Here is a 14560-nt window from a genome sequence, read left to right on the forward strand (position 1 = left end):
CTCTAGCTTTGTAAGCATTCTGCCTGTACATACTTCAGTAGGAACCTATCACTATTTACTTTGTTGAAAATTAAATTACCAAATAACAACATTTCCAATAAATAAGAATCAGGTTGTGGTGGTGGTGAGAAAGGCTAACTTCAAACTGCACAACAAGTAAATTGAAGTTATAGCATTACTGTCATAAATTATAAGAAAAAGAGAAACACTCACCTGTACAACCATCTTGATGAGCATTCAAGGTCCATAAAGGCTTCTCCTGGCGGCAGTCAATTCCAAACACTGTTCCTTTGTCTGTACTTGCCTGTTGGCAAAACATAATTGGTGTCAAGGAAGACTAAAAATGGATAAGTTCTTATGAAAGCATACAAGACATCATGATGATAAATAATGTTCAGTTTTCTAAAAAGTTATTTTACAGTAAACCCACAGTTAAAATTTTTATTTGCCCATGAGGCTGATGAAATTAATTAAATTTGGGAAAAATTTCCATTGGTCCCTATAACATTTATAACAAATCAAATAAACAATTAACCATCACCAAAAATCCTACGTTTTAATGAAAATCTAAAAGTTAAACCTAAATGATTCATAAAATCCAGTACCATAAGTAACTTACTAGGATCAATGTTAATACTTACTAAGAAATGATGTGGCTGGCCAGACAGTTTATTCCATAACACACACTCAATATCACCATCCAGCTTCCACGATTTAAAAGAGTCGCTGTCATTGCAGTCAAATAATCTAACAGTTCTGAAAAATTTATCGACAGATGAAGCTTTCCATGATGTTCTGAGAAAATAATCCTTATGTTCTAAATACTTGTAATTTTTTCAGTAACTGTACTGTTAGTTTCACCTTTTGCAGTTAAGGGACTAAAATATTATCAATCCTGCCTTAGCTATAGAATTTTCAATTTCCATCTAAGTAACCACTTTTTATTGTTTCAATGAAATAATTATTGTTGATGTTCAAGGAATCTACAGTGATAAGGTTTTCCATGCAATTGTCAATATCTCAAAAGTGAGACTACATAAATTCCAAGGAAAGAAATTAAAATGCATCAAGGTGTTTAGCTACTATGGAATACATTTTTTAAATTGTTGGACTAAATTGCATTACGATTAGTTACCTCACTAGTTACATCCTTACATACTTGCTGGAACTTTAAAGTTACTCTATTCAGATTTGCTGAAATTTTAAAGTTACTCTACTTATATTTGCAGGGATTTCAAGGTTACTCTACACAAATTAAAATGCTACTAATTTTCCAAGGAAGACTTTCTTCAAACAATGCACACAAAGAGAAAGAAGTGTGTGTGTCTTTCATAATACTCTCACAACATAAAATGAAATAATCATGATTTTCAAAAAGTATTCAACTTTAATAAAAGAGTGTTACTGTAAATACCAACAAATGATACTAAAAACATTAATAAAAATACTTTACTTACCTGTCGCAAGCTCCAGTGAGAAGTGAATGAGGTTCTGTGTGGTGCCACTTCAAAGCCTGTACTTTTTCATTAAATGATGTTATTTGCTGGGCTACACTTCCATACTGTAAGTCCCATAATATGACTGTCTGGTCAACAGAACCACTTGCTAAGACATGCCTGCAGGATATATGTTTTATTTATATTTTGTGCTTTCTTGAGAAATTTATTTTGCATACTGTAATAAATAAAATTCCAAAACAGCAACACTGAATGTTTAACATCATGTAAAATAATAATTATATAATTAACTATAGCAATATTCTTATAAAGATATGACCAAGTTAGCACAAGTTTTCCATATTCTAGGTTTGCATTTAGCCTCAGAGTGGCCAAAATTGTAGGCATGGAAAAGTTACACTAGTTGAACAGATAGAAGTACCTCTAAAAAAAGGCAATCAGTTTCAATAAACCCAGCTCTAGGTGTTTTTTTTTTTTTACACAATCAGTTTTCAAAAACTCAGTTCTAGCTTTTTTGATGTTTACTGTTAATATGAATACTGCATATAATAAATCAGTAGCTTCATTAAGTGACCTACATATACTGGTATTACCGAAGTATTTTAACAAAACCACCAAATAACATTCTAAGACTCTCATAGGAATCATCTTAATAATTGTTCTTAAATGAGAAATTTAAACAGAAGCAAGGAAACGAAGTTGAACAGCTAGATGGGAAGAGAAAAAAGGGAATAAATGGAGAGTACTGTATGACACAAAAAGCAATGCAGCTGGGGTGAGGCCAAGGGTTACTGCAAAGAATCTTCAGTACTGTTTAAAGTGTGCCACACATGATATAAATTTTTTATAAGGCTGCTACAAGATTTGTTCTTAAAAGTGGCAAAAATCAGAGTAGGAGAGATGTAAAGATGTTACACAGCTAGGAGAAAAAAGAACAAAGGGAAACAGAAGAGTACTGCAGCTGGAGGGGGTGGGGGGAGGTATACATGTACTGCAAAGGAGATTCAGTAAATCCTTAAGTACAATACATGAAGCACACCTTAGGCAGTAACCAATAACAGGGAGCTTTATGAATGAACACAGGTCATTCTAAAAGTATGAATGAACACAGGTCACTCTAAAAGTAAGCTTTACAAAACTTAGGAATAAGGTTTAAATATACACATTGAGGTTTGGGATAGCTTGTCAAACATTACACAACATAGTAAATTAGAAATTCCTAAGTATAAAACAAGCACAAAGGATAAAACTCCATTTCAGATAAAAAAATTAACTACAAAATATACGCTGAATTAGAAGAAAATATAAGTAAACTAACTCGGCATATGTGTTCCATGCAAGACTGAGAACTGCATCTTTGTGGCCAACACCTGGTATCTTCTTTTTTTTCTTCCCTTTTTTACCCAATTTATAAGCTGGTTCCAAGCAGTCCACTAAGTCTAAATCCCATACTTCTACCACAGGTGACATACTCCCAATTGCAATCATATTTCCTGCAGAAAATTTGAACAGAAATCAATAAAATATGCAAGACACTGGTTATTCATCAAATATTCACAAATGAACAGGAAACAGCATATTTTCTAAAAAAAAAAAAAAAAAAATTATCTTTCATATATAAAAACCATTATTTTTTAGCCTTACGCTTTGGTTCCAAGAGTGCAATAATTTACATGCATACCAACTGAAGATGAAACTTTTATGGTAAAAGATCCAGCTCAGTACTGGTAATGCCTCTATGCATTTCACCTACTTTACTTTTGAAACTTTCTTCAGAATAAAGCATCTATACAAAATCACATGCAAAGAGGGAAAACCTCAGAGAAAGTCCATGGTTTCTATAACTGGAAAATTTAGAAAAATCTGAATGTCTACTATACTTGTCAAGGAAATTAAAGGATGTAAATTATCTCTTCAATCAAGATGACTTCCAATGTAAAAAGTATCACACCTAACTATGTCTTATTGGCAACCCATTCAAGGGTGAAGGATTGCTTAGAGTCCATATCACTGTGAGAGATCCTCTTGCCCTGAAAATCTATCAAAACACAAAACAATCTTTTTATTAAAATTCCAAAGAGATATTGTGAAGGTTCTGCTTGTCTGCCATCTAAAAGCTTGATGCAATCAGTCAGATGGAAGGTATATTGGTGAATACTCGATCTTGGGGGCAAAAGAGATCCCTTGAAAGAGATGTCAATGCTGTAGCCACCAAAAGAGGTTTTATGCTGGTTCACACCCTTGAATAAGGAATATGCTCGTACATAATTGATCATAGGGAACTTTTCCTCATGTTTAGAAAGATGCACTAGGACAGCTGCCATTTCTGGCTTAAATGGAATACAATAATAATGATGATGGGAAAAGCAAGGCAATCTGAAAATGGAACAAAACATTGTTTTTTCTGCAGTCAAAACTAACATTGGAGTACGGCATTTCTGTGAATTATAAGGGAAACAAGGGCAAACAGCTAAAATCATCTCAAACATGAAATTTATTACCTAACCTATAATTTTTGTAAATTTATTAATTAAATTTAGAATTAAATATTTGTGATCTCTTTGGTAATGCCATAAAATCAACCAAGATATTACACTATAGCAAATCAAATGAACTTCCCTTAAAGACACATTCTTTCAAACTTGGAACCCTCCAAAACCACAAGCCTTGTTTGATTAATGTAGTCTGCATGAGCAGTAAGAGGCTTGCAATACAGCCTAATTTATAAAAAAAACAACTGTCATCTATTACTATTAATGACATTTATGACGCACAGTGGAAAATTGGCACTGTTCCTTACATTTCACCTGATACAGAACCATTTCAATGGTTGCCTATCCCTTCTGATTCAGTTAACAAATGACGTTGCAGCAAAGGAGGTACTCTGAGCACTAGCAGCTAGCAAAGTTAAAGGGCACCCTTGCCCTGGGCATAGACCAGAATAAAAACATACAATGCTGTCACCTACACTGCAATAAAAAAGACAACACCTAACCACTAAAAGAACTGGTGCATGCTCCAGGTACTACCCAAGGCTCACACCTTCAACTCAACACACCCTGCGTCAAGGCGAGGAGATAGACAAGGGACAGAGAGCCCCTATGCTTCCTCTCCCAACACCATGACAGCCACGGATAAAGGTCCCAACGTACTACAATTTTCGAAAACCGATTCCATTTCTTTGAGATAATATGATGCGAAGAGCGACTTGCACTTCCAATACCTTGATTGTACGATGGAGAGGGACGTGCTGAAAGGCAAGAGAAGTAGCAGCATATTTACACAACAGATGGGAGGGGTTCCGAATGGACCACCACACAAGACTAGAAGGGCCTCTAATCTTCTCAGTCCTCTGAAGATTGTATCTCAGGGTTCTTACCAGGCAGAGAAGTCTCTCCTCTAACTCCGGACCCAGGATGTCCGCTAGACTTTTAATGGAGAAGGAGCGAGGCCAGGGCTTGGAAGGGCCTTCATTCTTAGCAAGGAAACCGAGAGAGAAGAAACATACTGCATCTCCCTGCATAAAAGCTACTCTCTTGTCAATGGCTTGGAGCTCGCTGATTTGTTTAGCAGTGGTTAATGCAACTTGGAAGAGAGTCACTCTAGTTAGGTCTCTTAGAGAGACTGAACGGAGGGGTTCGAAGGCTGGGCCCGACAGCCACTTCAAGACCACGTCCAGATTCCATGTGACATTTTCTGATCTCTTTTGTCTAGTTGTGTCGAAGGATTTGATGAGATCACTGAGGTCTTGGTTGGAGGACAGGTCCAACCGTCTGTGCTTAAAAACAGAGCCTAACATGGATCTATACCCCTTAATAGTAGAGGAAGATCATTTCTTGCGCGAACTCCAAGAAGAGCAGGAAGTTGGTGATCTGACTTACCGATGTCTCGCAAGAAGAGATGTTATTTCAATGGCACCATCTCTGGAAGACTGTCCATTTAGACTGGTAGAGGTTGCTAGAAGACTGGCGCCTGCATCTAGTGATAGCCTCCGCAGCCACTCTTGAAAACCCCTTTGCTCTGACAAGGCTCCGGACAGTCTGTAGCCTGTCAAGGCCAGAGTGGACAACCCTTGGAGGAACCTGTGAGAAGAGATGGTTTTTGAGGGAGCAGTCTTGGAAAGTCCAACAGAAGACGTAGCAGATCTGGGAACAATCCTTCATTGGTCAGAAAGGAGCCACTAGAGTCACTGAGACATCTTGATGATAGGAGAACTTGTTTAACACCTCTCTGACCATGCCGAATGGGGGAAACATGTAGACGTCTAGTCCCGACCAGTCCTGGAGCATAGCATCCGTTGCCCATGCCAGAGGGTCTGGGGCTGGAGAGAAGAAGAGGGGAAGATGATGATTCCTGGACGACGCAAACAGGTCGATCGATGGGGTGCCCCAAAGTTTCTTTAGATCGCTGCAGACCCAAGGGTCCAGGGTCCATTCCGTGGGAAGGACCTGGTTGCAGCGACTTTACTCGTCCGCTAAGACGCTTAGCTTCCCTTGAATGTAGCGGGTGACAAAGGTGATCTGGTTCCATTCTGGCCAGAGTATGAGTTCTCTGGAGGCTTCATAGAGCCTCACTGCTTGTGGATGTAGGTTAGAGCAGTGGTGTTGTCGGAATGAACTATCACCATCTTGCTGAAGATCTGAGAAGAGAATGACTGTAGGCCCGGATGAATGGCCTTCATCTCCTTGATATTTATATGGAGGCGTCTCTGATCTGTGGACCACGTCCCGGACATTTCTCAGTCTCCTAGAAGGGCTTCCCAAGCTAAGTCCAATGTGTCTACATACAAGTCTAGGTCGGGGTTCAGAGGTAGAAAAGATTTTCCTCTAAGTAGTCTTCCTTCGCACAGCCACCATCGCAGGTTTGCCTTGATCTCCTGTGTGATGGGAAAAACGTACAAGTCCAGTAGGGTCTTCCTGTCCCAGTTGGCCTTGAGAAAATATTGCAGAGGTCTCATGTGCAGTCTGCCCAATGTCACGAACTGCTCGATGGAGGCCAAGGTGCCCAGGAGACTCATCCGCTGGTTGGCCAAGCAGACCGGGAGAGAGAGAAACTGGCAGACTATGTGGAGGCAAGAGTTGATCCTCTTGGGGGATGGAAAAGCCTGAGAAGTCTGAGAATTCAGTACCGTGCCCAAATAAAGAATCTCCTGTGTCGGAGACAGTTGTGACTTCTGCTTGTTGATGAGAATGCCCAACTCTTGAGTCAGGCGAAGAGTTGTCTTTAAGTCCTTCACGCACCTTTTCTTTGACTGGGAATGGAGAAACCAGTCATGAGGTGATTAAGTTCAATGGAAGAAAACATGATATTCGCCGAAGTGAAGGCCGTGCGTCGCAAAGAGTCGATGAGACCAGAAAAGTCCCCCTGGGAGGAGGCAGTGGCTCCCAGAGAGAAAGCTTCTCCTGTCAAATAGGAGGTATATCTCCTGCTAATGAGCCTGGAAGGAGGCCAGGCTAGAGTGGCTTTGCCCTGTTCTCTCTTTGAAGCAAGCCAGTCATCCACCTCCTTGAGTGCTTGCCTTGATACGGAGGACAGTAGCATCTTGGGGAGCTGAGCGGAGGCGTCTGCCTGGTTCCTCATACTGGGGGAGCAGCTGGAATCTTCTGAATAAAACTCATAATAGCCTCTAGCTGGCGCTTAATAGGCTCCAACGACAGATCCTCCTGAGTCGGTGAGGGAGCTTGAGGTGGCCGAGGGGGAGGCGGGCACCTATGAGCTGGTGCCAGAAGTACCGGAGTTGGCGCCACAGCATCAGGTGGGGTGTGATGCTTGCGGACGGGTGCCCGGAGGCAGAGAGGAGACTGGAACATGACAACTTCTGCTTAGGAGGCCCTTTCTGGAGCTTGGGAGCCAAGAGCAGGCACTCCACATATGTGGGAAGTAACTTTGGACTGTCCCAGCCCAACAACTGGGAACAAGCCACAGGGTTGGCAGGAGGCTCGGCAAGGCTGCAGGAGGGTTGAGGGCTGAGACTGGGCTCTCTGTGCTTCTTAGCTGGAGGAGGGGAGTGGTCAGCTCCATCGGAGTGCCTGTTAAGAGGGTGAGAAAAGGCAGGATAGCGCCACCTGTGCTTCTTGTTAGGGCTGGAGGCTTCTGAGTTGGAGGAGTGTTGATGTGCACTTACACTAACACCTTTCCACTGAACTGTTGTTGACACCTGGAGGGCAAACAGGTGTGACGGGGGGGGAAGAAGACCCGTGGGCAAACCCCGCTGGTCTCCCCTCGACCTCTGGTATGTCTTTTCCCAGGCTTAGGGGAGTGGGACAGGGACCTTCGTCTAGGAGCACCAATGGGACAAGAAGCCACCTCCTTCACAGACACAACACTATCACTTTTCACATGAGCTGACACTTTTTCAGACATTGCACTTACACTTAAATGAAGCTTTTGATCGAACCTTGTTTCGAGATTGGCAAAGGGGTCGGGACTGGAAGCATGGGAGTCTGGAACAGGAGTGTGTGGTAAAGAAATCGGAGGACTAAGAATTGGAGAAACAGCAAGAAGTGGTGATGAAGGGCCAGTACTTTCTTCTACTAGCCTGGCAGATTCAAGATTGGCCCTACTTTCAGCTCTAGAGGCCTCCTTCCTCTTTTTCTCCCTTTCAAGCTTAAGCAAATAAGATTTTAAAGCTTTCCACTTCTTCTCATCCCAATCTTGACATTCAATACAGGTATTCTCAGTATCACAACCCTGTCCCCTACATTTGACACATTTAGTATGAGAGTCAACTGACAACTTAACTAACCTAGTTTTACATCCCTTGCTACAAATGCGAGCACTGGAAGAACTAGTATCTGACATTCTGCTAAGTAAATGTTAACTAAGTAACTAATGAAGCAAAGAATCATAAGCTAAGCAAATACAGTCACTAGCGAAGCCAATAACCATGAAAGTTACGACAAATTCTGAATACATCACCAAAAAAAAAAAGATGACAGAAGGCTGCAGGAACGAATGATGTTGGTTGAACACCGGCAGAAAAACGATTGAGCTCTCTGCCACATTGCTCCTCCCTTTACTCCGACAGTGGGCGTGGTCTAGTCACCTACACTAGGCAGTTGAATAGTTACTGCGAATTTTGAATTTTTATGCTGCCTTGGTTGTTAAAATAACAGCTATGTAATTACTTGGTAAGTTACTTATACAAAATTAAATATTTGTAACACGTAAAACAAGAGAAAAACAAGAAACTTGCACTGCTACTTGTGGTTTGGATAATTTCACACTCACAACGGGACCGGTGCAAGTATGAGACTGATTTTAAGTGAAACAAACAATACATAATTGAGTACAGTAACTGGAGAGCTTCCCCAAGAAAATCTCTGCCTCAGACAACTACTGTATGTATAAAGATGGTAAGTTTATGGTATATACTGACAATACAAGATATTGCAAAACAAACCATCAAATTTATATCATACATAAGGCAAGAAGTTATCTAAATAACAAGGAGGCCACAGGAGATACTTGGCACAACAGAAATACAGGTGAAAAGGAGAGATCTACACCTAATAATATATCATAAAAATAGAAAAGAGCAGGTGAAGAGTGGCTGCTGGTTAACACCAAAGTTTCACACACTGTAAGGTAGACAAGGGCTACTCATGCTCAGGGGAAGCATCTCACCACTTGCGCTAACACAATTAACAATTTTTGGTGAATATGCATATGGTTACACACTTCCAACCAAAGTGTAAGGCAGTGATTTATTTGACACAAACACACACAAATAAAGCTACAACACTGTGCCTACCTGGTTTCAATTGTTCATCCCCAGGGTCATAATTTAACCACTCCATACAAAGTGGAACTGCAGGAAGTAATATGTCATGGTGAACATATAGGCATCCTTGATCTGAATTTTCTGCATTGTAAACTGTCGAATAAAAAAAATTGGATTATCAATAAATATAGCACATGAAACGACATTCTGAATATTTAAAAAAGAAAAGGTAACAATACAGTACTAACCAAGTAGCAATTCAAAAAGAATTACATTCAAAAGACAGTATGTAAAAGGAAATAATACAAATAAAGAACCACAGTAATAAGAAAAAGTATTTCAAGGATGAAATAAATATAAAATACATTAAATCTTATGTACAATAAATATAAAATACATAAAATCTTATGTACAAGAGCATTTCCTGAGTAATTACAATTATTGATTCATTACCCACTCTCTTAAAGGCCTTGGTCATTCTTTAAGCATACTATAAAACATGTCTCATTTTTGTAAAAAATGCTGTCATTGGATCTAAATTAATTTTACTTCCCTTTCAAGCGTTTAGATATAAATCATTTTACCTCACTGTACTATCTTCGCCTCTGAGGCCATTATTTATCTATTGAACAAAGTTACATGTGGGAAAGCTTCTTTACCATAAACCTCCAAAATTGCAGCATCGCCTTCAACGTGACCAACAGCTATAAGGTTGTCTGTAGGTAAAATTTCATAGTTCTCATCTTCACTGTCAACATCATCCTTATCTTTTACAGAAATGTAAGGGTCATCATCACTGCTCGCATGTATAGCCATCTTCCCAAGCTGAAGTAATTTGTTGACATTATCTGTAGAATATAAAAAAAATCTCTGAAGGTATTTCCTTACATATCACAAAAGACAGAAAAGATTATGGCAAAAAGATTCTAAGATGTTCCCAAACTTCTCTGGGTTGCCTAATATTTAAAATATAAGAACAAATGAAGCTACATATTTCCTACCTTAAACCATGGAAAACTTTCAGAAGCCATAGGCTGCCAATCATATTCACGATTTCCATATAATATCTTCATGAAAGGAAAGTCTAGCATAAGTAATGTGACTTATGAATAGTGCTTAACAAATGGTTGCACAGCTACTGAAGACATTCAAATTAAGAATTAACCAAAAGGATAGAGAGAGGCAAAAAAGGAGAGCCGCTTAAATAGGCAGTGAAAAAAATAAATATCTTGAATAATTTAGTTAGTTATAAATGATTTGTTTAACCAGACCTCTGAATGATACATATCACATCAGCAGCCTCCTGAGATGCATTAATAAAATTCCATACCTCATATAGAACCCAAAAGGACCTGCTCAAAACAAGTATGCTGAGCATCTAAAACACATCCAGCATGCTGGAGGCAAACCTAACTAGGTAAGACACCATCCTTCCAAGAAATTTTGCATCTAAGCATCAGTTATTGTCAGATGCAGAAAATTAAATCTTGCATACCTGAATAATTTAGAAGTAAAGGTGAACTAAGTGGGTATAAAAAGAATATGGTTTTGTGGTTGCAACAAATAACAGTTTCTCCTCATGTTAAGGATAATCTCCAGATCTGTGTTCACAGCTCGTAAGAGTTCAAGGTAGAATACATCATAAGAAGGTGAACATGATAATCTGTGTATAAGTGAGTTTGGAGGGGGGGGGGGGATTTAAGAACTTATGTTGTCTCTTGCATGGTATATTTGAAGCATTATTAAAAATTTCCTGAAGTGTGCATATGAATCCAGGTACATTGCTATTTTCATATTACTTTCCACCCATTTCCTTTGGTGTATTCTCAAAAATCCTTGGGCAAGCTCTAAGAGAGGCTAGATATGTGACTCATTTCCTTATTAGATTATTTTGTACAGTAATTATAATAATGATAAGGAAATGCTAAAAAACTTGCCAAGAAGACTTCCACAAAATAAAATGCCCCTATGTTAAAAGAGGAAAGCACTGCACAGAGAAAATACAAGTAGGTTAATTGAAATAAAATAGAAATACACAGATACCAAGACAGACACCAAGATACAAGATACTGGTAGTTGAATTACAAAAAAGAATGCATATAAAGGTAGTATTACAGGGTCTCTTAAATCTGAGAGTATCAGCAACCATAATCTGTACAAAGATAGCTGTTCCCACAAAGGAAACATAAGACCTCCATAGAAGGGCAGTGTTATATCATGCTACCTCAACAGAATAAGCTTCAAAGCCTGTTTGCAGTCCACTGGTAAACTGACACTTTTTACTGGGGAAACCAAGATAAACAGTCTTCGATCTTGAATGCCAATGGATTAAAGAACTACTTGGAGAATATAAAATATGTGAAAGTTATGGAAAGACTATGTATGAATATGGGAATTTAAAAACTGGCATCATTCCTAGATACAAAACTACAATAAAAGCTAATTTTAATTATTTTTAGACACACTATAGTTTGGTTATTTATATTTACTGTAACTGAATTCTTAAAAAGACATTTAATGAAACTTCTTGAAGTCTTCTACATCCCTCCATAAATATAAACATCTCAACATGACAAATTTTCTTTAAATATGTAACTTAGCACTCCAAAACAGCAAGAAGATCACATGTAACTTACAATTCACTGTAGAAATAAATCACCAAACATCACTGGAAACAGAGATTAAACTGCAGCCCAAAATATTGTACATAGTTTTTTAATTACAGTATACACTTTGTACAATGTACAAGTACGTATATGAAGCTGAAAGAAACTATTGACTACCCATCAAAAGTTAAAAGTAGATATGTTTTTGGCATCATCTGAGCTACAATAAAGATTCAATATACACAAATATTGCGGTTTAAGCAACTACTCAAAGAATGACTAGATTTTTTAGGTGCTAATCTGCACATATGTAATCCAAAGGTCATTTATTGAATCTGTAAAAGCAGACAGTATACATTGATAAAAAATAATTGATAGTGATTTTTTAAAAATTCATCAATAATTCATACAAGTAAATTAAATATGTTACAGATGATGAGACGTTCAAATGTCACCAAAATAACCAGGAAACATCAACAATCTTATCGGGAAAGCGGCTAAAAGTACAATATAATGAAAGCAGTTACCTATTGGGTAAAATCCAGACAAAACTTTCATCCAAAGACAATTTGCTGTCTCGATAACAACTTACTCGACCATTATTGTCTTCATAACAACTTACTTAACCAGACTTATTTTAAACAAGAGCCAGAGGTTCAGGTTCTTATGAAATATGGGGTTGTAATGAGTTTCAGCAATGAATTCCTAAAGTACCTAAAAGTATGTACGTACCATCATCGTCTTCATCGTCATAATCTTTCATTACATATTTAGTTTCAAAATCCACACTGTCATCATTTTTCCTGCTGACATGCTCGGCTTTGCTTTCCCCACTCTCAGCATTTTCACCCTCTATTTGTGCCTCTGCCCCTCCTTCTTCTACTTCCATAGCAGCTTCATCTGCAACCTCTTCTGTTCCTCTTCCTCCCTCTGCTTCAACCTCCTCCAGTTCCCTATGCAAAAATATATTAATTACTTAAAACATCATACTTCTGTACATTATTAATTTGCTCACTCCCCATTCCACATAAAATCTTTATTGTGAAAGTAATTAATCATTATAATGTTAATATATACATCATTATTAATCTGAAGCAATTCTTGGGTATAGGGGTGTCTTCTGAAACTGTAGAATAAATTTTAAGTATGACTATAACTTGTGTGAACTTCATTTAAACAGATCAGCAGTTCCTTGCTCTAACATATATTTTGGAATATTTCACTCGCAAGTTACTTTTGGTCGTAAAATGTTTATCAATTTCATTCATTCACTATATACACAAAGTACCATTAACCAGCTAAGCAAGCTTTCACATGACAGAAAAACCATATATAAAAAAAAACCTGATACCCCATTACAATAAAATTTCATTATGGTGGCATTAGAGATCTACAAAAATGGTTGGTTATCACAGAATCAAAATATAGAATGGCTGTCATATAATTCACTGTTAATTTTTTTTTTTCAACAAATTTTCTTGCTCTTAAAGACATCAAGCAATAAAAACACTAATTCCATACATTTTCTGAAAATGTTTCAAAGCAATGTTTTTAAATAACTGCAAGCTTATAAGACATCCACTGGAAAAAATCCCACAAGCACTAAGACATTCTAGACAAAAAAAAAAAAATAAAAACTTTGTAAAAACAGACTTTCAAGGCATAATCTAACAAATTAACACTACTTAAATGCAAAAGCATCAAAGCTAAATCAAATTATTTCTGCAAATCTGTAACAAAACCAAAAGACTTTGTGAAGGCCAAAACAATCATACAAACATTGTCAATGAACATGTATCACTAACAACCTTCCGAATATCACAAACTAATAGACTTTCTAAACCATTAATCTATCACTGACGAACAAACTTCCTGAAATCAAAAAATATTTGAAAAATACAGACTTTCCGATAGAAAGAACCATCAGAAATGGGCCTTCTTAATTGTATCATGATTTAACAGATTCTGTAAAAGCAAAGGTTTCATAATGTAAACTGAAAGCAAAATATAAGACACTTTCTGTACAAAATATCAAAGCATCATGAAAAAAAGTATCCAGACTAATATGCTTTATAAATTCAACAATAAAGAACTATCAGACTTTTTAAAATATTATTACAGGAATGAAGACTCATTCTAAAACCCATTTGGCCTCAAGCAAACACTTAGGCCCATGCACTCTTAATCTCCAATCACCCTGTAGTGGGTTGTGCCACCAGTGCAGCAACATTATCACTGTAATACCATTAAATTCTCTGAAGTGTCCCTTCAGCCCTCAGCTGCTGGTTTCGACCTGTATCTCCCCCTTAACTGTTCTTTTACTGTATCTCCCTTAATATTGTCTTTCTTCTGTCTTGCTTTCTGCCCTCTTCTAACAACTGTTTCATAGTGCTACTGTGAGGTTTTCCTCCTGTTACAACTTTAAACCCTTTTACTCTCAATTTTCCTTTCAGCACTGAATGATCTCACAGGTTCCAGTGCTTGGCCTTCAGCCTAAATTTTACATTCCATTCCAAACTTGCTATGTTGTGTGTCAATAACAGCTGTTACAAACACATGCTAAATGGCACACCACTGTCCTGAATAACACTGGTACACTAATTCCAGTGCTGTCAACTAAATTATGAACACTAAACTCCACTGTCACCAAGGGATTTTTGTATAACAAATTCCCCATCACCCCCTGATAACTGAATTTCAAATCCATTGTCATCAAATAACATCTGAATACCATACTATTACAAGCAAATGCTTTCTGGAAGTCAAACACCACT

At 37.9% G+C, this 14560-nt stretch overlaps 2 protein-coding genes across 4 annotated transcripts in view; one reads left to right on the top strand and one right to left on the bottom strand.

Moving 5' to 3' along the window:
* LOC136847365 (uro-adherence factor A-like) overlaps positions 1–14560 on the top strand; it is a 584194-nt gene that overhangs the window by 24492 nt on the left and 545142 nt on the right. The window lies entirely within an intron of this gene.
* LOC136847363 (periodic tryptophan protein 1 homolog) overlaps positions 1–14560 on the bottom strand; it is a 35472-nt gene that overhangs the window by 3064 nt on the left and 17848 nt on the right. For all 3 annotated transcript variants that reach the window (XM_067118968.1, XM_067118969.1, XM_067118970.1), the window contains exons 4-10: positions 12519–12739; positions 9840–10028; positions 9211–9333; positions 2776–2950; positions 1458–1616; positions 642–756; positions 214–304 (exon numbers count right to left, since the gene is read on the bottom strand). In XM_067118968.1, coding sequence (XP_066975069.1) covers positions 214–304; positions 642–756; positions 1458–1616; positions 2776–2950; positions 9211–9333; positions 9840–10028; positions 12519–12739 — 1073 coding nt within the window. The remainder of the gene's footprint in view (positions 1–213; positions 305–641; positions 757–1457; positions 1617–2775; positions 2951–9210; positions 9334–9839; positions 10029–12518; positions 12740–14560) is intronic.

The sequence above is a fragment of the Macrobrachium rosenbergii genome, chromosome 16 (assembly GCF_040412425.1).
Source record: "Macrobrachium rosenbergii isolate ZJJX-2024 chromosome 16, ASM4041242v1, whole genome shotgun sequence".
Lineage (NCBI taxonomy): Eukaryota > Metazoa > Arthropoda > Malacostraca > Decapoda > Palaemonidae > Macrobrachium > Macrobrachium rosenbergii.